Genomic DNA, 27,877 nt, shown 5'->3' on the forward strand with positions numbered 1-27,877 from the left:
CCCATAAATCTTTTGAAGGCACAGCGTTTGGGTTTGTTCACTTACCACCTGTGAGGCCAGGCAATGTGCAGAGGTCTTTGCTGATAGTCCAGTCCACTCAAGATATTAGAGAGGTTAAAAGTCAGATGTTGCTTATCTTCCCCTTGACAAGGATTTGTTCTTTCTGGTGCTTCAGCCTGGACTGGGGCTGCTGCTGGGGAGGGCAGCCCCTCGTGCTGTGTGGTGCAGAGCCCAGGCTGGGGCTCACAAAGTCCAGACTCAGGATGTGTATCAATGGTTTTCATTACAGCTCTGCTCTCCTGCTGCCCAGGCAGTCCCTCTGACTGATAAGCATCTCCATTCCTTTTAACACCAATTACCTTTTCCAAACGGGCAAGTTTATGCTCTGGCATGAACCTGGGAGGAAAAAGAACAAACAATCAAAAAAATCTGTATTGTGTTTATGCTGGATTAAAGTTTCACCTGACAACTAATTAAGTAATAGCACATTAGAAGGTAAAATATGGTTGATATTTTACATCCATCTAAATAACAACATGAATTCAGGAAGATATGCTTTATTTTAGTGAATATGGCACCTGTGAAAAAAGCCCATCATTCCCTAATGACACATGCATCAACAGGGAGAATAAAACCATTTACCTGCATTATTATTTATAAAATAATGCAAACACCTCTGGAAGAAGGAGGGCAACTCTGCCAGGAAAGTCTTGGAACTTTTGCCAGCATTACTTCTAAGATTGGTAGCAATCCTTTATCCTAGTTGTAGAGGCCCTCTTGTTCTTTACAACTATCTGAAAGGAGGATGGAGCTGGGTGAGAGTCGACCTTTTCTCAAATAGAACAGCAACAGATTCTCTGAGTTTAGAAGTAGAAATTTGGTATGGCTGAATCCCATACACAGAATCCTACAATCAAGGAACAGTTTGGGTTGGAAGGGGACCTGGAATACCATCTCATTCCAAGACCCCTGCCATGGTCAGGGACACCTTCCACTATCCCAGGTTGCTCCAAGCTCGTCCAACCTGGCCTTGGACACTTTGTGGGATGGGGGAGCCACAGCTTCTCTGGGCAACCTCTGCCAGGACCTCACCAGCCTCACAGGGAACAATTCCTTCCTATACCCCATCTAACTGCCCTCTGCCAGCTGAAGCCATTCCCCCTTGTCCTGTCCCTCCACCCCTTGTTCAAAGTCCTGTCCAGCTCTCCTGCAGGCCCTTTAGGCACTGGAAGAGACTCTGAGATCTCCCTGGAGCCTCCTCCAGGCTGCACAATCCCAATTCCCTCAGCCTTTGGTCACAGACCTAACACTGGCTGCTGGTGGCTCCTCTGAAGCACAGACACAGCCCTGTCAGGATGTACTTTTAAATATTTACACATGGGAAAAGCTGAAGCAGAAACAGGTTAAGGGGTTTTTCCTAAACTACCAAGTTGTGACTGCATTGAAAGGAATGATTTACCAACCCAAATTTAACTAAGATATTTTGAAAAATTACTGCTGTTAAGACAAATTGCTTGAGGTGTGAGAGGTCAGGCTACCTAGGCAGGCTCTATCCCCCTGCCTGTCTTTAATCTCCTGGCCAACCATCCACTCACTGCACCATTTCTGTTTCTGAACAGGTTTCCTCCTCAGTTTTCAACCCTTATAAATCTGATCTGTCATTGCAGAATTCCTAATAATATTAGATAAAAACTCCACTGATTTCTCTCTGGAATATACTCTTTAATATCTTTTATTTAAGACATGTGTGTGCAATCAATTCCATGGTATTTACTTGTATTACACACACAGTATTCATCATCTTGACAATTTTTAAAAGTTTTAGAACACCATTTCACTTAACAGTTTGAAAGAAAAAAAAAAAAGAGAGAGATTTATTTGATGGTTAACTTTGGAACAAGTTATCTGCATTAACTTCCATTGTTTTGGCATAAAGTAGTTCTGTATATTTTACTAACAACAGTGGAGACATGATAAAAGATGTAGGCAGAGAGCCATAAACAGCTCTTGCTGCAATCCATGGTGTTCGTGGAAAGGCATTAATTTTTGGACTTTGATTGGAAGGCGTCTCTGTGCTCAGCCACTCGGATTTTGCTAAATACAACCACGAATAAAACCTTGTACCTGAGGAGAACAATTTCTACGGCGGAAAGACCGTTGTAAATCATGTGTAGTATAAACTTGTCCACATGATTGGAATGATATAATGGATATTGGAGTCCCTAACCACCAGCTAATGTTCTTTATGACACTTAAATAAATGACCTGAAAATAAACTAATAACAACACAAAGTCATCTAAACCTGTTCTTGTGCATTTCCCAGAAGCATGCTGGGAAAAGACAATGTCTTGTTAGTGCATTTTTTGTGTTTACATTTTCTGCAGCACATTTTTGCTCCTCCAGACTCACATTAATTCTTCTTTTCTGCCACTTTCCAGAGGTATCTCTCCATCCAGTACTTGCCCAGATCTCAGTCATTTAAAACATCAAGAGCTTGCAGAACTTCTACATCACCGTGATGGTTATGGAGAAACAAGGCTGGAGCAGGAGCAGACACAGGCTTGAAAGAGTAGCTATAGAAAAGAACGTTTTAAATTTTTGTATTTTTTATCATAAGTTGGTGAAGCACTACACAGGCTGCCCAGAGCAGCTGTGGCTGCTCCTGGATCCCTGGAAGTGTCCAAGGCCAGGCTGGACAGGGCTTGGAGCAACCTGGGATAGGGGAAGGTGTCCTTGCTCATGGCAGGGGGTGGAATGAAATTATCTTTAAAGTCCTTTCTGACCCAAACTACTCCATGATTCTATAAAACCACCTAGAGAGTTACCACAGCAGAGAAGTGGGATTTCATTTTTGAGAAGGACACACAATTTTTCTCAATCTTAGTTACAAAACACACCAGTCACGCAAGAAAAATGCCACAACATTCTATTTTAAATAGAATGGGAGAAGCATTTTATTATTATTACTGACTTGTTGTAATGAACTCTTGCACATGTGAAACTTTCCAGAAAAAGAATTATCATCAAAGCTTACAAATATTAACACTTTCAAAAGATTCCAAAAGGTACTGTCCCCTTATACTTAAAAAAACATGGAAAATATTTTACTTTTATGCATAACTCATATATATTTAAACACTAAGCAGTTCACTGTTTCTGAACTGAAAGTTCAGAACAAACAGTGAGGACTTAGATATCTAATTTTAGTATGGCAACTTGCTTTCAAATTTCTTTTATTTATTCAGATTTTTGAGGCTTTCCAACACACTGAACAGTCAATTTTAAAACTTTATGAAGGCTCTACAAAGCGTAAGCCTTGAAAACTTTCCCTTTTTGCATACTGGGTCTAGATGTTTAGTTAAAAAGATGGGTTAAATATTAAACTAAGTTCATATGTAATAAAAATTCAATATCCTGAAATTCAGAGTTTCAATCTAAATATTTGCTACTGTGAGTAACCGATTCTTTAACTCACAACCTATATATTATATATTTTCTTTTCATTTATGCCACAAAACCCCTCTCTGAAGAAATCCATGTACTTTTCCTTGAAGCAGAAATGTGTTTTTCCCACACACGTTTCTTTTTTGTGATATGTTGCCATGTTCCACCGTATGTGTTTATTCACTGCACTTTATTTGCCCTAATGGAAAGTTATTTATGGGGACTGGTTTCTTTTCCATGCACCAAGAGTTACTTTGTGCACCATTTTATTAAAAACAACAACAAAAAAAAAAGAGATGGAAGGGCCATGATGTCACTGCTCGATGAATAGAAACCACATTAGAAAGATGAACTGGAGTGCTGGTTTAGGTTAGACCAAATTACACAACTGCCTCAAGAGACTGCAAGCATGGATGGAATAAATAAATAAATTTTTTAAAGCAATAAAAATTGGCCCTTCTGTAAATGTAGTTACATTTGGGTGCAAAGTAAGAGTTATTGTAATTAAAAAGCTTAAAAATAATAGAATTCTGGAATGGTCTGAGTGGGAAGAGACTTTAAGGATTATCCCATTTCAAGCCCCCTGCCATGGGCAGGGACACCTTCCACTAGACCAGGTTGCTCCAAACCATGCATACCTATTACTGACCAAGCACTGTAGAAATACCAAAGCTGTTTTTTTCAAAACTCAAGATTTTTGCTGATTCTATTCTAAGAAATAAAGTTTAAAAAAAAATAAATTAAAAAATCAGATTTTTAGGTGCCAAACTGGAACAGACAGCAACTCCATTAGTATATGCTTATTGATATATAAAATCATACATTTATATTTTATCTTTAATATTATGAATCAGTTGATAACAATAAAACTGATGCTGTTTATATTTAGCTACTTCTCAAAAGATTGCAAGAAATTACAAAACTGGGAGAATAGTCATAGTTAATTTTTAATTTATTTTTTTTTCCTCTTCAACTACTGTCACATTTTGCCCTACAGCAAAAAAAAAATGTTGCTGAGTGTGGTCAGGTGTCCTGAAGCTGTACTACAGTTCAAACCTAAAAGCCTGAAAGAAGATCCCCAATATTCAGGGAATTTGATATTAGGGTTTATTGAAGTTGTCACATACTTTCGGGGATCTAATTTCACTTTCTGATCTTCAGCAATGGCTGTAATTCTTCATTCAGAAGAGGGAAGAGATTACTTGTCAGCAGTAATCTCTAACACAGATAATGCCATATAAATATTAGGGGCTTATAAGCATGGACAAGGATTAGGAGCAAAGAGAGAGAACAGAAAGAAAACTGAACAGAGCCAAGATTAAGCACTGGGAAGGGCATTGCAAAAGAAAATCCAAGGTCTGAGGCTCAGCTTGTCTTCCCACAGCAGAATGTGCCTTTTCCTGGGTACAATAAGCATGGTTTACACTGATTTCCCTGCTTGAAAACTGCAGGATGTAGGAATATGAAATTTTATTTGAGGTGTGATCATTGTCTTTTTTTTCTCATGACAGAGGAGAAACTCAGAGAACCACTGGGGTTGGAAGGCTCATGCAGCTGGACAGGTTGCTCAAGAACCTCCTCCAGTCAAATTTTTAACTCTCACCAAAGGCCAAGAATGCAGTTTGCACATGCAGATATTAAATAACAACAGCATGGGAGAGAGCTGAAGCGGACCAGGACATCTTCCTTCCTGGCCAGAGTGAAGAATTTGTGTGTAACCTAGACAATAGCTAAAACAGGGAGGGACATCACAAGGTCTGACTTATTGCTGATAAAATAGCCAAAATAATGCTGTTTTAGCAACACAGATGAATGCAACAACCCTGAGACTGCAATGGATGCCTGATTAAAAGGCAGGATCCAAAGGTGGTCCTGGAGAACAGAGGCTGCATCCAGACCGACCATGGGCAGTTGGCTTGGACTCAACTTGGTCCACCTGAGTGGGGAAGAAAGATGAGGAAAGCAAGAGAGATCTCAATAGTAAAGAGAGAAGAAGGCCAACAGGATAATTATCTTTTCTCAAATTTTAACTTCCACCTGTTTTTCCAAATAATTTCTGACTGAAATCCCTCAATAACCAACATCCACATTTGATACTGTCAAAAATTCCCACTTCTAATTAACATGTACACTTTTCTTTCCAATCTATTTAACTCTAATTCAACAACACTCTTTTTTTTTTAATGCTCTAAGATGTCATGTAGGTCAGTCTAAGGAGGATGCTCAAATTGACCCCTCAATCTTCCCCTCAGTGAATTTCTAACATTGAGGTCCCTGTGCCAGGTGTACTCTAACACTCCAGAGGACCAGGATTTTAACAAAAGCATTCTTCAACTCTCATTCACAGAATGGCTTGGAAGGGACCTCAAAGACAAGTTCTAACATGGGCAGAGGCACCTTCCACTAGACCAGGCTGCTCCAGCCTGGCCTTGGACATTTCAGGGATGGGGCAGCCACAGCTTCTCAGGGCAGCCAGTGCCAGTGTGCCAAAAATTGTCGCCCAAAGTCCATGCAAAACTCTATCCTGCAGTGAAACAGGCAAAGGGAAAGGCAAAGTTCTCTTTGACATCAAATAAGAGTGAGTTTGACCCTAAATATATAATTTCTGAGTTCATGTCTTTAATTCTCTGAAGTCCTTTAACACTGATTACACGAATCTCTGCAGTTATAATTTCTATGTCCATCATGGAATGATGGAATGATGATAATTTAAGAGCTCCTCAGAAAGATGGTAATGAACTGAAATACATATTTTATAGTGCAGGTGAAAATAACTTATGTGTTTTTTTGTGCAAGATATGAATACATGGATTAATTAATAGTTCAGAAAAAAAAAAGTCATTTTCTCTATAATTAAACACTATGACCATGTAGACATACTGCACCAGTGACACTAAGTAACTTTTGGAGCTTTAAGAGTCCTCTTGATAACCACTGCCAGAAATTAGAAATTGTTGACTTAAGTTCTTCTTTAGCAGAAGTTCAAAAGAATGAATTGCACTATGGGGAAAAAAGTTAGGCTTCTGAGAATTGCAAGGTTTTAAAGGCTCTTTAGGATTCTAAAGGATTGGTCATGTTCATTAGTGTTTCCTTAAACAGAAAAAACCAAAAAAAAACCACAACAACTAGCTGAGCTCTCAAGTGCTCATTTAGAGAATGCAAATTTCACAAAGAGTTCTACCCAATACAGTATCTCCTCTTGCTAAACACAACTGGAAATGGGTGTTTGAAAACTGGTACCATACCTGAAATTTTTTTTTTTCCTTTTAATTAAACTAAACCCAGGATCCTGTAACATATAATTTCCTGGTTTTTGGAACTACTTCTAATCAGGATATAGGGGATGAATGTCCCCTTTAACTAGGCTGCTTTGCAACATACACAATGCAGAAGGGAGTGCTAGTGTAACACTTCAATAGTTAAGTGACTTTATGAGAAAAATACTTCCAAATGTTTCCTAAAACCTTCCAAACCGCACCAAAGAACATTATCGTAATATTATGTTTCCCCATGGCCTCCAATATTTAGGCTTGCTATTCTCGAAATGACACTTGGATGAAAAATACAAGTTTATGTAATGTATAAATTGTTCCTAGAAGTAAAGTTGCCTTTAAAATTACTCTGTATAGAAGTCAGATATTTTACATTTTCAATAGCCTTTCTGTATTAATTGGAGAAATGGCCTGCTGGTGCTTTGGGCAGCACAGGAATTATCTGTATTTCAGAACCGAGCAGTCACCCTGTGATCTTATTCCTAGCAAACACTGAGAACAATAACTGTCCTAACCGATTACATATCATGTTACCCTTAATAGATATCCATATTTCTTGCACAGTATACATAATCCACATAAACTGTACACCATATATCAATACCATATTCCAGCGAATCCACCATCAAAGAGTTCGTTTATAGTAGGTTTTCATTTGACTCGGGGTTGTAACGTTCTGTGCAATCATAAGCAAACCATTTCAGGGATTTTGTCAGCAAGCTGCTTTTTTGGCAGATTATTGGCAGTACATATTGGCAGCAAACTAGTGCAACTAAGCCCTTCTTATAACTTACAGGTAAATAATGATTTTAATAAATTTATGTAAAATGTTCCACTTGGTTACATCTGGTTTTGATAATTCACTCGCCTGCGCAAATGCAAATTTCTGTGTGTTTCTCAGGAAAACACATACTTCACCTGAACTATTCAAGGTTTTCTCAGGTACCCCAAGAAATAAATAAGCAGTGAAGCCTGCTTTCACATGAAGGTTTAACTGAAAAAAAGACAGGGAAGCTAATTAAAAGTAATAATTGTATGCACACCAAGATTTTAACCACACTTTGTCAATAATACAATATTCTAATGGTAAGAAAAATTCTTTTTTTTTTCTTGTGGTGGAGCTATCCCAGCCACAGGGCATTTCAGTAAACTGGCTCTGCCCCTCAGGACCTGCTAATGCAGAGACTTTGACCGCCATTTGAAAATGTGTTACTATATTAATTTGCATTTTGCTTTTGCACTACAACTGAAGTTTAAATGTGTAGCATTTGTATCTCAACCAGGCAGTGTGGACTGGAGGAAATTCCAAGTTCTAACCCCAGCTTTGACAGTAGGTCCCAATCTCATTCATTGTTCAAACACCAGAAGCCTCCAGTTTTGCTCTGAAAGGATCAAGTTTTCGTCAAAAAACTCTAAAAATATTAATACCATTAGTAGCAGTGTCATTACGGGGGGCAAAACCCCACAAAACCCTTGGACTCCCTTCTGGTATAGATCAGGATGACAGTGATGCTGATCTGTGATCCCTGATCATCTGCCTTTCAGCATCTGGGTGCCAGAAGAATCCCTGGGGAGCCACAGTCTCTGGAAATTCTGTTAAAACGCTGGTGGCCCATCACTGAGCTACCTGTGACATTAAAAACTGCTCTCACTTGCTCTGCTTGTGGATACATTTCGACATTATATTAAATAACTGCTTTGAATGGGGCCTGTAATGAACAGGCACCAATTAATTAAGCATCAGATTTTACTTGTGCACAGTTCAGCCTAGAACTTGCTGTTTCTAAGTGTTTATTCACTCATGGATTCAGCAGTTTAGGATTTTGTAAGTCTAGGTAACGTGGTTAAAACCCCCTCAACAAGTTCTTGTTGAGATCTATTGGACACACTGCTACAACTTGATGTTTCTATACTGGACTTGCTTTTAATTTGATCTGTTTCAAGGATTCGGTATCCTTCCAGCATGTTGGAAACCTAAGGGCATATATTTGTATTGTTTAAAGGCAGGAAATTCTGTGAACTGAAATGAGAACATATCCCTTTTGCCTTTATGGACTTTTGTTATTTTCTTTTCCTTTTGGGGTTTTTAGAAACAAAACCAGTGAAAGCCGAAAGTTTGAACAATAGAAAATTACTTTCAAGGGGGGAAAAAACCGTCAAATACCAAGTATACTTTTATAACTTTATTCATACACTTTGTATATATGTAAATTGCACTTATCCAAGCATCAGAAAATACCATTCACAGCAGGGCCTTATATTGCAGCAGGATCATACTGGTTTTGTCATAAAAGACTGTGGACTTTGCTGTTTTATTCCTTTACTACCTTGTATTAACTTGTACCCCACTGACTTCATGACAGAGCTGACTTGTTTCATGCTAATCACAGAACTAGGGCAATCACATTCCTATTGTAGGGAAGGAAACTACCAATCTTTGTAGCTTTTTTACTCCCTGGCCAAAGAATCCCACAACCTTCCCTTAAATTGATGCAAAAAACAGTAGGTCTGAATTCTGGGACAGGAAATGAGAACTGGTGGAAGATGAACAGGTATGTATAACCTGCTCAAATTAAGAATTGGGCAGATAGTAGTTTTAGGACAACTGCAGCAGCAAACTTTCCTGCATTAGTTCTGTACTGCTTAGGGAAGGACTGGAGGCAGAGCGGCTGCATTAGCAGGGAGACCTGATCCCAGCAGGATGCCTCAATCCCAGGGCAGTGCTGCACAAACACATCCTTGCTGCTCCTGGTGCTCAAAGTATCTTTATTGCACACAATGAATTAGACTGCACTACATTATAAGAAGAGGGTTATAGGTTATAGCCATGGTTATGGCTCTCTGGAACGCTCCTGCCTTGTGACAGAGTGCAGAGAGCCAACAAAGTCTGCAAAAAAAAAACCCACTTGCTGGAGGACAGCTCGTGTGCCACAAGCTCAAGTGCAGCCATTTCAGCAAGAGCCTGAACACTTTCCCAGCAGTGCTCCCCACGAGCTGACTGCTCCTATCACGCCAGCCTAGCAGCTAAATATAAATTACAGAGGGATGCAAAGCCTGAGAGAGACATTTGACACCCGAGACTCAGCTTGGCCGCTGGATCTCTCCTAGCTAGTGTTTCTTCACTTGTTAATCCCTCTTCCTGGGCAGCAGCAATTATGACACTGGTGAACTGCAGGACTTGGGTTTATTTGCTTTCATTTGGCACAGCACTTCGTGCCCAGCTCCACTGCTCTGGGAGGTTACAACAGCTAAAGCGGGGATCACAATGGGACACCATCAGTCATCAGAATAAACAGCTCAGCTGCTTCAGGGGAGTCAAAGAGGAGAATGAATCTTGCTAAGAGATTTGAAAGCGCACGAGGAAGTGGCTTTACTTGAAGTGCTCACAACAATGGCTTCCAAAGGAACGTTCCTGACCATCAGCCCTGGGGTTTAAAGAGCTGCAGGGTGCTCATGTTCACCCATGGACCTGACTTTGACACAGAACTAACGGGATCCATAACTACCAGGTATAACCCTCCTGTGCTCTTTCCTGCAGACGTGGGCAATGAAGAGAAAGGCTTGGCTGCCACCCAGACATCACAGGGACCATCACCTCCCTGATGGAAAAAGCAGGGATCCTGAACCTAGCACCTATGAAAACCACCATTACCCCAACTTTTCTTCCCCTTAAAACATTCTCACTCATTCAGCCTACACTAATTCAACAGTTTTGCCCAAGTACTGCAAGAACAACTAACTCTATACTTTGAAACACTGCACTATACAGATGTTTAAATCATACACCCAACATGCATATGCACAACCAACCAGAAGCCAATAGTTTACAGGTCCTGTATACCTTATTTTAAGTTCTTCTGAAAGGGTAGTTAAAGATTCTTAGGGCAAAAATGACGACTAAGTTCATGAACTGCACAGAAAATTGGCTGTGACACCACTTATTAAAAGTTATGATAACTAGAAGGTCCAACTAAAAGGAGCAGATGCACTATTTGCTAGGCTGTAGCTGCAGACAGAATTTTTGGTGCCGAGATCAAAAGAACAAGGTGTTCATATAAATGGCATTTTATTTTGATCCTATTATTCTATATGAGCTCGAAGAGAGATCAAAGGAAAAAGCACCCAGGTTTCACTATTAACACTTAACATAACCCCAGTTGGAAAATCCTTTCCAGATTGTTAGTGCAATTTAAAGCCCAGCACATTTTTGTTGCTCTGTTAGGTTAATACACCTGAAGGCATGGGTTTGATTCCTGGATCACCTTTTCCATTGTGGAAAATTGCTTCTGTTACATATAATTTCAGTTACTTTCATTTTTGTGGCAGCAAAGACACCCTAGCTTTGGGGAATGCCCTGGTCTGGGTTGTACCCTCTGTCCTGGAGAGCCAGGCTGCCCTGAAGTGGTGACATTATATTACAGACTGTGCACGACAGTCAGGAAATTCAACACCATTGGAGTGAAGTACTAAAGTGTGGTTCAGCCCCTGCCAAAGCATACCAGCTTCCACTCAGAATGTAAACAAACCTAATGGGCCTTTCAAATATCTAAAAGTTCCTCCTGATAGCTGGCAAGAATTAATGTGCTTTAATACGTTGTATTGCTTATTATGACATTACCCAGGACTACTACTATTAATTAATGGTTCTATTGCTGCTTTTAGCAACCAGTGGTGTTATATAAAGAAAAAATAATAACATATTGTATTTCCTGCAAAGCTGAAGTATGGTAATAAATTTTAATATTCGTGCTTTGAATTAAAGCTTCTCATTGATGATTCAGTAACTTAGGGCAGGTATTTCAGCATTTCCTTTCCACTGAATTTCTTTGACTTCTAAGACTGCAGAAGCCTGCTAATACACAGGTATCACTTATCAGACTAACCTTGGAAAAATCAGCAATCAAGGAAAAAAAGTAAGTGCATATGTCCTTCTCTGCCCTGCCACCACCTCCTCATTTGCTATTAAAGCACTTGTGTTAAAAAGTCACTCCAAAGTTTATTTTAAATGCAAAAAAGTGGGCACTAATCCCACAAGAGCTGGCTCAGCCATGGCCCACCATCTTGAACACATTCATTTTATCCAAATCTGTTCCAAGGAGGGGGTTTTGGGTGGTTGTTTTGGGGCTGAGCTTTACTTTTGACCTAATAACAGCAGATTGTCACAGGTGAGGAGATGGAAATGACTTTGGGAACTTGCACAGTCAACATTAAATACCCGCAGGTGAGCTGTGGCCTGGAATGAACACGACAATTATGGGTTAAACCAGATAAAAACGTGTCATGCACAGTCAGAACATGTTCATGTTACACACAGCAGCCAGCTGGCTATAAATCCAAGAAGTAAGCTGGAAGGCTTTGGAGTTTCAATGAATGAACACAGATATAAAGGGAAGAACGGTGGTTTGTCGCCATATGAATGGCTTTTAACTGAAAAGAGTGGATTGCTTTCACAAGGGTTTGCCAGAACAGCAACCTTGTTGAGATGAGGAAAAGAATAAGGATGATGATTGGGACATTCCATATATTTATATTTTCTATTTTGTTTTGAGGCAGAGGAGTCTGATTCAGCATGCCTGAACAATTAAGACGTGGCTTTACATACAGGTGTTCCAGTGAATAGGGACACAAGTTCTTCGACAATACCTCTGCAGCTGATGATCCATAAACAGGATTAGTCTGTTAATTCATTCCAGATTCAAATCCAAATGAGCTGAGCTGTGAGAAGCAATGGACTATTTTTCTTTCCACATTTCTAGCTCCAAGTAATCGTAGGCTCTAACCTTCTGTACTCTGCATATGCATCACTGAACCTACGGTCAGCAACCCTACCTGTGCACAGATCCACCAGACCTGAGGCTGCTAAACCAACACCTTCCTGGCAGCAGAGAGGATAAGAAAGGCCTTTCTGAGACATTCTCATCTTTTTATTAAATAAAGCTGAATAGCAAAACGACCTGGATTACAGACCCAAGAAATACCCTGGTGGGTTTTCATAAAAGGATGAGCCTGACTGACTTGGGGTGGTTCTGTGCAGGGCCAGGAGCTGGACTTTGATGACCCTTGTGGGTCTTTCCAACTCAGGAAATTATTCAGTGACTTTCTAGAAGTCGAATTACCCCACTTGAACATTTTGGGATCTTAGCAAGATAAACTCTTGCTTTCTCCACCTAAGGCAGATGTAATTCCCTTCTGAATCCAAAAACAGAGCTCTGGCTCTTACTAACTCAAATATGAGCTAAACTTTAAAGGTATAAAGTAACTTCTCACTCATAATCTCTGTTCATAGTAATTTATATATTTTATAAATTAAATATGTGTATATATATGTGTATATATATATTTACCTGTTTTTACAAAACTTTTCTGACATTTAAAAGTGGGTGTAAGCTCCTGGGTTTGATGTGCTCACTGTTGACAAAATCAGATGTAAACTGTAGGAAGGCTGATAACAGCTTTGCTCCCCAAAACCTTTCTGCTGTGTCTCTGGGCTGGCTGAATGGGAACTGAGAGGGGAAAGAACAAAGATTTGCTGTTCTTTACAGTCACGCAACGAAAGTGTAGGTTAAGCACAGGAAGTATTTGCAGATTCCAGATATTCTGTGGACCTTTGTTGCTTTTCCTTGCATTCAGATCTAATCTGAGCCCCCGCACAGAGCTGGACTTTCATGTTCTGAGATCCTTCACTAATAGAAAACCCAACCCACTGTGACAGGGCAAAGTGGACTCAAGAACTTCAGCTCTATGTAGGCATTTATTCATGTTAATGCATTAAGGAAAAATGCTTTAACAAGAAGAGAAGGCTTAAAATCATACAAATAAATAAATTAATAAACAAATTTAACATACACTCATAGTACAGCAAGCCTACAGACTGCAAAGATATAGTTCTATCTTTTAGAAAAAGTTTGGATTGACAGTTTGATGTACCACATCAAATATAACAACACTGTGTGATCTTTAAGCCTCAGGGGTTTAAAAATACTAAGTGTTTCTTTTTTGTTCTATACCAAATACGTCTATACCTCCAACTGATTCAAGTCAGCACTAATAACCACTGGGATATTTTTAGGAGGTCCTTCAAACAGAAGGGTAGTATTTTTACTACCATTTTGAACACACAATAAATTGTGTTTGGTTCTTTAGCTTCAATCAAGCATCAATTTTGGATTATTTGTCTGAAGTCAGAATTCTTAAAATACGCCTTTTTTTTTTTAAAGAAGCAACTTCTGAGGGAAGAAAAATCCTCTCCACAATTTGAGTGCAATCAGCTCTTCTCTTATAATTGGCTCTGATTTGAAGGTAAGGTTCATGATCAGATATATTTAAGGAGGGCTGTATGATTAATTTAAGAGGTGCCCCACCAGGATTTTCACATGAGCAAGCATAAAGAACATTGTTTTACTTTCATGATGCTGCTGCATCACCTTTGATTCTTACAACCATGTTTACACTAATATAATTCTGCCTTTTGCAGAAGAAGGGCTCATAGCAGGATGGGCAACTCACATTTCTAAATCATTGAATATAATTACAAATATGAATAGCCAAATATCAGGCTGTCAGATATTCAGAAGAATTTTATGCCAAAAAAATGTTAGGGAATTTTCAGCTCTCACAAGAGCATCCAGCTAATTCTTGATGCATCATCAGTACCTTTGGGTGCTTTCTGGAAGCAGATTCCTTTTTTTCCTTTATTGTTCCTAGTGAAGAAAAGGGAAGATGGAACTCTCACCAGAAAATGAGACAAAACATTAACCTCTAAGTCCCTCAGATTTTGGTAAACAGTGAGATCACTGGAAATCTTCGCTTCTGCATATGAATTAGAGGAGAATAATGGGACTGAGCAAAAAGTCATGGACTATGTTCATCAATATGTGCCTTTTATGTAAACTAGACTGTTAATTGAAAACCCATTTTCAGAATCTTTTTAGAGGAAATCACCTTAAAATTAATCAAAGTCCTGTTTTTTGTTGATTTTTTTAATGGGGTTTGTGCTCCCTTGGATGCTCAGAAAACTGCTTGGAGCAGAGACTGGAGCCAGAGGCTTTGGGGTTTTGTGCCTCAGAGCCCATTTTTGAGGTTCAGCTGGGAGAAAGGGGGCTCAGGGGGGACCTTCTGGCTCTGCACAACTCCTGACAGGAGAGGGCTGCCAGGTGGGTCAGGCTCTGCCCCTAAACAAAAACTGAAAGGATGAGAGGAGGAGTTGTGTCAGGGAAGGTTTGGTTTGGATATTTGGGAAAATTTCTTCACTGAAAGGAGCTCACCAGTCACTGCAGTAGGTCACAGTCCCCAAAACAACAGAATTTCAGGTCCCTTTTCTGTCTGGTCATCACCATGCCTTTACTTTTCAACCATTTCTTTTCCCATTTAGCCTGGCTTTCCCTGTTTTCCATCTCTACTAAAGCTGTGAGGCACATAAAACAAAGTCTTCATGTATAATATTGGATTTTTTTTTTAATATACCTCTCCTTAAAATATTTCATAACTTACTTCTTCAGTGCCTAGAAGTGACTCATTAAAAAAATAACCTCATAGTAGTAACACAGTGATAGATATCAAAGGTGAAATTTTGCCATTATTTTGCACTAAACCAGCCTGAACACATCTTCAAACAGCATAGAGAGGAAAGGGCTGCATTTGTCTGCAGATGTATTTTCTTAACACTTTTTTCATCACTTTACTTCAGCAAGAATGACCAGCTTAAATTTTTCAGTGTCTTCAAGGACCTTATTTCATGAATTTGTATAAAAGGCAGAAAAGTATATATAAATGTTTTAAAAGCAGCCAGGAGTTTTTGTGGAAACAGTGCCATTAGATTTAAAATACCAAACACTCAAATTACTTCTGACACATTTGATCTGAGTCACTTTTGAATTTGCACCTACAAACAATAAAAAATACTGGTTCTGAAGGAGACTGATTATTTCCTTTGCAATACTTTACCACAGAGAAGTTATTCTCCCTTTCCCCCAGATCTGACAACCATTCAAACACCCAGGGTTTGTTGCACACTAAACCAGAAATACGATCTCTACTTGGAAACTCCCCTCAAAAATAGTTTTTTTCTGTCAATTCTCAGTAACTGCCTTTAATAACAAGCGTGGCTATTGAACTCTGAAAGTATCAATGTTCAGTCATCTTCCTGAGCTTACACATCACAGCTGCAGGGAATAAAAATGCTGAAAGACCATGATCCCTCCCCATCGTTTGGATGTTTCTCATAACCCTGTGTGATATTTAACTGGCGCTGCTTTCTCCTCCTTCACTTCCAAAGGGATGAATCACAGACTCAGTTCTTCCAGGAACCAACCACTCGAGCTGTTCTCTGCACTTCCTCCAGCTCTTCCTCAACTGCAGCCAGCCCTTTGATTGACCCCACCTTTAATAAATGTTTAGCTGGAGAGTCTCAGCTAAAATGTGTATGAAGCCTCCTGGGAATGACTAACCAACACCTAAACCCCAGATTTATAACAGAGAATTTCCCAGAGCCTCCCACAGCCAGTGGGATCTGTTCAGAGGCTGGAGGGAGGAAGAGTCACTGTGGGAAGTCAGATTTCTTCACTTTCTTATTCAATAATAATACAACATGTTTTCTGTAGACTGGTCTGAGCTATGCACAGGATGTTAAAAACAGATTAATACAAACTTAGAGGGTATAGCCTAAGTCAGGTACCTCTCGTTATAATTGTTTATTTTAAGTTACAACTTGCAGAAAAATAAATAAGAAAGCCCAAAAAGAGGCCTTGAGTTCCCTAATGATAAATTTATATTCATATGCTTAGAGTGGAAAGTGACAGCATTCACTTCCTGAGTTAACGTCATCAAGGGAAAAAAAAAAAAGAGACAAAAAATTGGAAATTCAGTGTCTAGGAGTCAACAGGAACACAGAATTTTCTGAATCAGTGGAAAGGGCTGAAGTTACATCCAAGGAAAATGCTACAAATCAAAGAATCCTCAAACAAGACAAAGAACAGAAAACCACCTTGGAGTATTTTTCTGGAATTTCCAAACCACAGTTGGTCTCAATGATCTTATAGGGCTTTTCCGAGCCAAATGACTTTGTGATTCACCCATCCAAGCTGTGACATCAGTCAGAAGTGGCCTCAGTGCCAGCACTAAGTACCATCATCTAATGGCCAAGAGATCCTTGTCCCTCCACCTCCTGTCCCAATTTTTCACCAACTGCTTTTTTCAGCAGTCCCTTTTCAGCAGGCTTCTCTGTCCCAAAAAAAGTGGTTATTTTGCCCTAATGCCAAGACCAGTGGTACCTGATCTGCTTCTGTGGTTTCCTGATTTTACTGCAGCACAACCAACAGAACAGTAAAATCCATTTTTTACAGAGCAACACATTAAAAAAATCTGGTTTTCTCCTAATAAAAAGTTTCTCTTAGGTATAGTGATTATATTACTCTTTACAAAGAGTAATAGATACTATTTTAAATATTCTGGGAATGTAGTCCTTTAACTCAAAATAGTCCCAGGATTATTTGCCATTAGCTATCCAATGCAATTTAGAACCTGTGTCTAACTTGGTAATTTGTTACTTTTATCTTTGAGTTTTACAATATAATAAACAGTCTAAGTACCTTTTCACAGGAAGTAATATAGAGTTATTTATAGATTCAGTAATGGGATCATCAAGCTAACGGTCTTCCATTTCTGAAGTTCCCAAGTTCTCCTGAAATAATAAAAAAATCACCAAGACAGCAGCAAGAAAGCAAGTGGACACTTCTCCACAGCGTCTCAACAATAAACAGCAGAATTGTGATACTCCACCGGAATGTTCCAAACCTAAATTGAATGGCAGCATGATTGCTGTGGTTCCAGTTATGTTAATTAGGCTGGATTCATGGTTCATTGAGGCTGCAATTATGCTGCAAAGAAATGCTGCAAGCATCCCATCCTCCTGCAGTCTGCTGAGTGTGCTCCCATTCCTCTTGGGGCAAAATAGACTTTCTGAAGGGATTTATACACTGGAGTCACATTTGCACTTACACCACATGCTTGGTGAAGATGCAATTAGATGACCACGTTTTGCAACTTTGTTCTTTTCCAGATTTAATAGGAAAAATAGCTTTCCAAGTTCCTTGGCCATTTTTTAAGCATGCTTTACTTTGCCAATTTGCATACTAAGCATACAAATTATAAGCCTTATTAGCCCCACTTCAACCGTAGGGTAAAAGAAGAAGGGGAAGAGTTTTGCCCAAAGTTATGCAGCTCTTCGGTGGAAAGAGAACTGAAGTAGCTCCCACCTTCTTACAGTTAATGGCTGGACTCGAAGATCCCAGAAGGCTTTTCCAAACTAAATGTTTCTATGATTCTTTCAATGACATTGCCTGACTTACAACTGTGGATAGGACAGCCCCTACATCCAAAATGCAAAACCTTCTGCTGGCAAAGTGATTTAAAAGACAGTGGCAAGTGGGCATTATAGTCTCAAACAACTGAGAGAAGACACAGGATGAGCCAAATTTGTTGGGCTTAAATGAGAAGGAAATAGTTTAACATAGTAGCAGCTCCTTCCCTGGAGGGGAAAGGTGTGCTGGCCCTCAAACAGGAGTTTTCAAGCTACCTGGTTTTTACTGGGTTGAAGAGGCAGCAACAGAGGAAGATGATTTTTCAAGCAAGTAATCAGTCTGGGTTTTTTTTTAGGAATAGATCTACTTTTAAAACCAGTCTCTTCAGAGAAATACATTTTCAACGCTATTCTTCTCAAGGGAGGATGATGTGGGATCAGGTGTCTAAACTGAACTCCAAAGAACCAAGTATCCTCAGAGCCTAATTTCCAGCTTCACAATGGACTTAAGCGCTTAGAAGTTCAAGTCTCATTAAAAACCAACCGCGCTTAAGCCCTTAATTTTTTTTTATTTCTTTTTCTTTTAAATTTAAGCAGATCTCAAAAAAAAATTTGATACCAGCCACATCAAAGCTGCCTCCCCAAATTCAGGGATGATTGAGTTTCCATAATACAATTACGGTTGGAACGGAGCTGGATTGAAAGCAAGGTTCAACTTTCAAACAACATCCCCAAAACAGTTGCAGATGATGTGCATTTCAGCTTTCTGATCCTCAGGTGACACGGGGATGAGGGATGATTGGTATTAGTGAGATACACATTAGAAAGGGAAGGCAATGCCCTAACTAGAAATAACCATCTTTTCCACAGATGGATGGACATCCATAACAATTTAATCTAACGAGACATTGAGCTTACATGCCCATTTGAAAAATCATAACGGCACTTGTCTGGCAGGTTTGTTCCTCAATGCTTCATTCAATGGCTGTTCCATTATTTTGCTTTTTTTTAAAACTATCACAGCTCTTTTTTTCCAGATTTAATCTACCAGCGCTTCTCACCCAGGCCACAGCTTCAATTAATACCAATTTGAGCCTTAACACAAGGAATTCATGCATTGACTGAGCTCTGGATCTGGCTTTTAAAATGAGTTTTGCAATGTTCCTAAAATGAGGAACCTAAACCAGTTTGACACTGAAATTAGTCACTACATAAACAGAAATCTAAAAGCACATCAGGAATAATATTTAACAGACACTAAATAATAATCAGATTGAGAAATAATTGTACTTTATGTGAGAGCATGATAAGAAATCTGTTTTCTGATATATTATTAGCCCAGTGTATCTGACTTGCAATTTACTCTGCCTACTTAGGCTGGAGTTAAAATACGACACAAAAAACTATGTCAAGTCTCTCAGACAAGAACACTCCAAAAGTTTTATTACACTCACTTGAAAGCATTACCATGGGTAGGAGGAAAACTAAATATTAAATACACCATTAACAGGAAAATTATTTCAAATCAGTGAAGCATGACGAGACCCAAGTATACTGTTTCTCAATTTCTTTTTCCCTAATGTACACTGAGGAGACAGTAAGGTAGTAAATAGCCAGGGTTCAAACACAGGACATAAACTATATGAAATTAGGAGCAGCATAAATCTTAAGAACAGGTCAAAACTCTGAAGAAAATTAGAAAAGAGCCTAATGTGAATTCATTATTGACTTCTCACCAACTTTTTCTTTTCTTAAAAGTAGGCAAAACTGCTAAGCTGCTATACTGTTAAATTCTACTAACTTTAAAGTTTAATATTAGTTTCTTTTAAAGCTGCACTTACCAAATCTGCTCCCAAACCAAAGCCAACAGCTACTTCATTATTTTGTCTCATAAGTCAAGCAGTAAACTAATCCTGTAAAACATAAACTGGATATTTTATTTAACTAAAAGATGGTCTAATGCCTAATGAATGCCTGCTGCTCACCAACTGAAAAGTTACGGAATATAATAAAAAACCTTTTACCAATTCCTTAGGCAGGCAAAACTCACCTTGGCCATCCATGCTAATGACCTGTCCTTACTGGTGCTCTGTAGGTGTTGGGAGGAAGCATGAACTGGTCCCCAAAGGAAGAGGCAGGCCCAGAGGTGCATTAAGAACCCAGCTCCCAGAGCCCTTCTAACCACAAATACTCTGGTTTTATTTAGTTTAGTCTGACATTTTGGTCCAGTTGACACCCTTGGTCAGGTATCAACACCCCCTGACTCCAGCAGAGCAATCCTGACAGCGCAGCTTTACCTCTAAGGCTCATCCTCCCTTGACAAGACCAAGAATGATTCCTCTGCTACCTGCAGTGATTTATGGAAAAGGCTTTGAGACGTCCTGCGCTTCACCATCTCTGCTGAAGGAAGATGGGCCATGGAGGTGATTACATCTTCACACCATAGATCATCCATTACTGACAGCTTTTATATTTCTCAACTTGAAAAAAAAACCCAGCCCTTGTCTACACGTGGATACATAACACATTTGAAATGTGTAAGGAGAATATAAAGATTGAGGGTTTAAACCCTCAGTTTATCAGCTCTACAGGCCCAATTTTGCAATCAGCTAAACCTACAGTACATTTTCATCAAGTGCTGCAAATCAGCAAAATATTAAATGAATCTTGAAAAAATGATTATGAATCCACAGTTCTGTTTGACTGTATAATTCTATTTAAGATTAAAATTACTATCATAAAAAGGCCACTTTCTGAATGTAATTCCACAAAAACATCATCACAAAAGCTTTTACTGCTATTTATGTCAGAATGTATTTTAAACAGTTCTAATCATTTACCTTTGTGGACACTTAATTAAAATTACAAAACCAATTTTAATCTGTAGTCCAATTAATATGCAAATATATGCAAATGTGGTAAATCAAGGTGGTGATTAAGTTAAGGACACTCTATTTCATGTCTGCTTTAAGTGTGAAAACAAACAATCTTTTTTGTAATTGTACTGATGGATTGTGATGTTTATAGGGTTAGTATGGGGTACAAATGTTTATGCATCAACATTATGCCAAAACAAAGATTTTATACTCTGGAGTGATTTAGCATCCAGCATACATTCAGATGTAACAAAGTCATTTTGCAGTCATCTTGTGAATTAGAATAAGGTCAAAGCAAAGTTAAATTTCTATGTCATCCATTTGTATGGCTATTTAAAATTCAACAATCACTTTCTGATGTGTTAGGTAAGAGCCAAGAAGTCTCAAGAATGGCATATTATCACCCTTTATCATTTAGTGTTCATAATACACTGGTTTATCTTTGATACTATTACAGAAATAGTTCTCCCATTAAGGTGCAAAGATATTCATCCTTTTTAACCCTTTTTCCTCCATAAGTTCCAATTCCTCAATCTGCAGCCAAAGGTTGCTCTACCATTGAGGGTTTCTCTACAGATATGCACTGTATTCACTAAGAACTGGCAAAGAAACCATTTTTGCAGCTGATTTTCACCCCTTCCTTCTCCACACTGCTGATCTAAACAGGTTGATGCTCCTTCCCATTTGCTCATAGAAAAGTTTATCTCTGTTGCTCTTTGTGGGAAGAAATCTGAATTCCTCCATTTAAACCAACTACACCCTTGGACTGAACTAAGTGGTTTCCTCTGCCAAGAAAATAATGATACTGGTAAAAGCAATATTTAATTTTACAGCTTATTTGAGCTCATAAAAGAGCACATCTTCCCCTACATATTCTCAGGAGTTGCCAAATGTTTGGAAATGCACTTAGTGCAAAAGGACAGCATTCACCTCATGTCTTACTGAGATACTGGAGTATAAAACCCCACATTATCCCTCTTCTTACAGCTTCATCTCCATTAAATATAACAATTGGAAAAGAGTTCAAAAAACTTTTCAATGTTGCTTTTACTAATGTGCTTCATTTCCCTTTTTCTTTGGACGATTATGCCCAGAATAGTTTACAAGATTAAGCTGAGGTAATATTAAAATATTTTTTACTCTAAATATTTTATGCTTCTACTTTACTATTGTCACCACAGGACATGAGAATATGAAATTTAGCTCCACTCAGTAAAGCTTCTTTTAAAAGCCACACGTCTTCTAATGACCACAAAATATTTATAAACTATTAAAGATATTTTAGCATTTTTAACAAGGGATATGGACACATGGTATTTTTTGTAATAACAGACCTTTTAAATGTGCATTTGGGATGCAAATCTTGGAATGTACAGCCATTCCTATCATTAGGTTCCTGTGAAAAACAGGACTAGCATATTTATGTGTCTTCTGATCTAACAGACACCAACAAAGCACCATAAAACTCACCTCTCAGAGGTGCTCAGAAGATCTTTTAGCATTTGAGTTTAAAAACCCCAACCAGCTCCTCCTCCTTTCCACTGGGCACTCATGAAAGAGCTACTTTCACCAAAAATGGCAAAGATTTACCTTAGGAACTAGAAACAGGAAGGGCCTTAGAATATCCTCTTCTACCTCCAACAGTTCTTCACCATGAAGTACCTGTGTCTACTTTCCACCATTTTTTGATGTGTTTTTCCAAGGAAAGAAAATTGATTTCCACAGAGAAGAGAAGCAGGAGCAAGGGGACAGAGAGGCAGACACAGCCAGTGATGCAGCTGGACCTGACTCCAACAAATGAGAATGGATTCGGGAATTGTGGATGGATTTTGGTGGAGAGCCAATGAAAGCTTGGAAGGTGAAGATCTTAAGGAAAAGACCTGCACCCAGGCAAACCACGAGCCTCAACACTCCAATATTTAATTACATGTCTATTACTGCAATTCCAGTCCCAACTCTGGAATCAATGGACACGGGACCACAGAGCAGGGTCTGAGCCACAGGGAAACTCAACCAATGACTGTGTCCTGCCATGGTGGCCACCTCACCACACAGCTGCACAGCTCTCTGCCTTGGGAAGAGGCATTTCTTCAATCAACTGCACACTGTCTGTGCTGCCTGGATGAAAATCAGCATAATGATCCAGGCAGCTCCTCAAGCTGCCTCTTGACACACACAGCACAGAGAGTACTGACCTCTGAGGGGCTTTTCTGGGCTCTAAAGATTGTGTGTTCACACTCCTGGCTGGTTCTTGTGGAGCAGAATGGGAAAGACCTTTGCCATGTGGTTAAACACAGGAGGACAGAGTCACAGAGTGCCCAGATGCACTCTCAGCTGAACGTGAAGGAGGTTCTGCATTAGCGCTGCCAGAGACAACTCCATCCATTCTTTGAGCCTGAAATCAAACATTGAGGTATCAAATATGCCAGCAGAGTTCACAGAACTGCTGATGCTTCAGCTGGACCTTATTTTTCAGTGGGAGATAAAAGGTGATCCTCTGTACTAGGGATCATCAGAGGATAAATTCGTTGTGCCGACTGCACTGATACAATAGCGCTGCCAATGCGCGGTGAAACTTAATCCCTCTGAAGACACACGAGCTTCTTTTAAGTTCCAAACCTAAACCATTGAAAAATATCCTACTACTGTGTATTCAGGAGTACTTTTCTCTCAGCTGCTCTTCTCATCCTATTTGTATTTATTTAAATGGAGCCCTGATTTAAACCAGACCTGTAAATAACTCATTGCTCCTGGTCATTCTCTATTTAACCACTGAAATTTTGCACAACCAGTTTTGATACACCCAGATATAAACCATTCTTCTTGTGATGATTCAGACAGTTTTCATACATATTTGAAAATTCAGACACCATCTTGCTACGACGACAGAGGGGCATTCCACCTCCAAATGTAGCTCCAGAGGTAAATCACACATATAAGAAAATCAAAACAAATGCAGCAAACATCTCATGGAGGAAGAGGAATGCTACAAAGAAAATCTAAATCTCTAAAAGCAACACCTCCATGCAGCTTATCTTTAAAACTCCACCCTGTAAACAAAGTTTTCTTTTAAAAGTTGAAGGTGTACAGAAAATTAAAAAAAAAACAAACAACTGAGAGGATTTTTATTTTCTTTTTTATGGTCTCTAATGTAGAGCATGCTTGGATCATGCTTCTTCACATTAGAAATTCAGGTCTTGTCTGTCCTGGGAGGATGAATGGTGACTAGGGAGCTGGAGTGAAATGACCACATTATCACAAGGAAAAGAAATGTGAAAAGTGAGTAACTGAGTGCAGAGCTGCTCTTTGGTGAGCTTTGCATTTTTTTGCTTTATTAACCAGTGTTGGTCTTGTTCAGCCAATAAATAAAAACAAGTCAGATGACAGATTTGCCTCTTTGTCTCAATACCCCTTACAGTCAAAGTGCAGAAGATGAAAATGAACTTGCTCTAACACACATTGGTCTTCCCTACGTGTGTTTGGGTGCAAACAGCCTAAACATTTTACAGTCTTCAAGATTAAAAAAACCAGTGAAAATATGAAAAAGAAATGAGTATCATAAAACAAACACTTTTCTCCAAGTTTCCTTTATGAATCACAGGGCAACAGAAATCACAGACCTTCTGTGAAAAAAAAGAAAAAAAAAATCACTTTTTTTTTCTGCTGGCTCTTTTTCAAGTCTTCTCTTGCATTTGAGGTACAATCCTCCTATAAAGAGGATTTTTTGACAGAGTGTCTTAAAAGAGGACCCTCATTTACCTATTATTCAATACTGATTTAAATTACTAGGTTTCTTAAGTTTCTGACCTCCTGTATTTTATGATGTATTTAAAACACTTTGACTCTTATGAACCATTTAATTAACTAGATAATAACTGCACATTTGTCCTACTTGCCATTCACCAAAGTTTCAACATTACTTCTGAAACTATCCTGCATGCCTGTCATTCACCAGCTTTTATTTCAAATTACAGAGGGCAAAAAATTGTCCTTGATTATTCCTATGATACTGATGACACCAACACATGGCATTGGAAAAACTGAGGAAGGAATTTGCCATTTTTTCAGTCTATGGATAGTGTTTCATGGCTGGAAGAAGAAATCAGATTCTCAGATGATATAAATTACTATCACTGGCTTACATGGAACTGCAGATCTTTAGGTCAGGTGAAAATCTGGTGCACAAACCATGGCTGCCCTAAGAAACCACTCAGAAACAATCTCTGTGCTTTCTGCACCCAAATACCACACAGGGAACAGATCACAGTCGTGAGAAAGCAAAGATCTCTAAGCTGTATGAAAAATAAAAAATCTCTGTATTAAGCCCAATATTAGACTGTTATTTTGTTTACAAGATGTATGGCATGCTTGCTGCCCAACTAAGGCAACCCACAAATGATGCATCTACTTGGCAATTTGGCTTCATCCATAAAATGGAGTCTCTGTCAGAATTAGATGCTTAATTTTCAGGATCAAGGAATCCATGTAATAAGAGTGTTAAAAGTGTTAAAACACTTTCATGTGGTTAATGGACTCACCCCAGTTGTGCTGGGAATGGCCTTTAGGTCTGCATTATAAATGCCCCATTTTCTGGCAGTATCTTAAAAAGTGTCTGCTGGACACAGCAGTGCCCATAACACAAACCTTTATTTGGAGAACATGACTGCCTTTCTGAGACTGATCTGAGCAGGGTCCTGGTGTAGGAGCACCAATATGGGTCAAAAAATGTCTGTGTGGTTGGGATTTTAACAGAAATTCAGGGTTCCTATGGAAGGCACAAAATACAGGTATTGCTGCCTTATGAATCAATGTAACAGAGGAATTAAGGGAATAACAGAGGGATTCCTTTATTTTTAACCACTTTGCTGATAAACCTGCCTAAATAACCAACTTTGGTACTGTCTCAGACACTATGGATCAATTCTTTTGAACTATCTCAACAGTCCATGCATTTGAGGAACTTCTCCCATGAACACGAGCCTCTAATGAAAGGGGCAAAAAGGAAAAAAACAAACTATAAGACTGTCTTAAAAATTCAGTCTTTGGCTTAGACTGCTCCAGAAATAAGTCCCACTTGAAATGTGAATATCTTGATAATTAGTAAATAAAACAACTGAGCATGCTGGGCTCCTACAAGCTCAAGAGTGTGTGCACACACAGGCACGCATGAGCACACACGTGTAAAGGACTTCTGCTCAATCCTTTGTAGGAAACCAGCTGATGACAAATACTTGTAAGCTATTTAGAAATGTGGTTTCATAGCTCAGTCCTCTGGGGCTTGAGAACTTCGCTCATCATGTCTCTGGGGCATTACACAGTAATCTCTGAAAAAATGCATGCTAGATTAGCTCTGAGGGTATTTCTGATGACTGAAGGCACTGAGGATCTTCGCATTTACGTGGCTTGATGAAGACCAGCACCTCCCAGTCAGAGGTCCAGCCCCCTGGGAGGGGTCAGGAACTTCAGAAAGCAACAGCAGCAGTGTAAATCTGCCAGAATATCTTAAAGGCAGAAAAACCCACAACCACGTCTTTCCACAGGCACATTCAATCAGCTCTACTGGTTCCATGACAAGGCAAGTTCTTACTTCCTACATCTCAGCTTTCCATTGCTGCCTCATGCTGCATTTGTAGCACGTGATACCATTAGTAGTGGCAGTACGTGGGCAGCTCTGGGGACACATCCCCATCAGCATCCACAGTCTCAGAGCCTTCAGTTTCACTCAATTCCTCATTTATCCCTTCCCTCAGCCAGAAGAACTCTGTATGACCTGCAGCATCTCTGCATCCTCACTGCTGCTGTGTTGTAAAGGTGGGTGACTAAAGAGAGGTCACCACACAAACTCTGGTAGAGGAACAGCTGACCAGGAGGTAGATGCCAGAGATGCCATGGTGCTTTTATGGTTTCTCCAATTAATACTATAAAATGCACAGCATTACACAGTTTAAGTGTGTAATTAAACTAAAGGAACTGCTTCCTGCTGAAAAGTCCTAATAAATAATGTAACTTAGAATCATCGAATGGCCTGGGTGGGAAGGGACATTAAAGCTCAGCTCTTCCACCCTTAGAATTCCTTCCTCAGATTTAAGCTAAATCTACCTCCTTCATCTTAAGGCCATTCCCCCTCACAGACATAACTGAAGCATAATTGTTGCACCATCATCCCATAGAAAAGTGACAATTCTATTTTGCTGGTAAAAGCTGCCATAACTATTATTCTAAAAGCTGTGCAATTTTACTATGAGACCATATCAATTAGAGGTGGAGTACATCAACTCTACCTTCTTAACTGCCTTCTAACCAGTGCAATAATCCACCCCAGGGGAGTTTACTATACATTTAATAGTAGATTTACTCAATATTCTACAAATAGACACTGAAAACTTCAGAAAAATTATGCCATTTATCCTGTTTCTACTGATGTTTCTTCTGTCACATGCCACAGAAACATTTTGACAAATACAAGAATATTTTATAAAGATGAATAAAAGCAATGAACTACAAAACAGTCTTGTTTATGAGAACATCAACATATTATCCTCATTCTTTTGAATGAGAAAAAGCCACAGATCTGTCAGGTTAAGAACATTATCTTCACATTGACAGGAAAATAGATGTAGATGATTGAAAATTTATTTCCCCTATATTAAGAAATAAACCTCAGCACGGCAAAGTTCCTACAGAATAAAAAACCCTCGATGGCTATGAGAAGACAGGCAAAGAAGAGAAGACTGATGATACAGCTGCCTGCTGCCCCAAAAATGAGTGAGCACCTAAAAACCTTCATGACTTATTATGCACATAGCTGGGGCTCTGAGAGAGCACTGAGATATTACCTCCAGCCTGTCTCATTAATAGGTTAAATTCTGTTGTCGAAATTGTTTATGCTATGTTTCACCTCTTTCCAGCCAGCTGAACAATGCCCTGTTAGAACACAGAACGAGAAGTGCAAGGTTTCGAGTCTGGGACAATCCTTGGCGAGCACATT

The 27,877-nt window shown here is 39.2% G+C and overlaps 1 protein-coding gene across 2 annotated transcripts in view; it reads right to left on the bottom strand.

Annotated features, from left to right (window-relative positions):
* Positions 1–27,877, bottom strand: part of GTDC1 (glycosyltransferase like domain containing 1) — a 170,106-nt gene that overhangs the window by 34,335 nt on the left and 107,894 nt on the right. For both annotated transcript variants that reach the window (XM_066553885.1, XM_066553886.1), the window contains exon 7: positions 46–396. In XM_066553885.1, coding sequence (XP_066409982.1) covers positions 46–396 — 351 coding nt within the window. The remainder of the gene's footprint in view (positions 1–45; positions 397–27,877) is intronic.

This window comes from Molothrus aeneus, chromosome 7 (genome assembly GCF_037042795.1).
Source record: "Molothrus aeneus isolate 106 chromosome 7, BPBGC_Maene_1.0, whole genome shotgun sequence".
In the NCBI taxonomy this organism is placed as follows: domain Eukaryota; kingdom Metazoa; phylum Chordata; class Aves; order Passeriformes; family Icteridae; genus Molothrus; species Molothrus aeneus.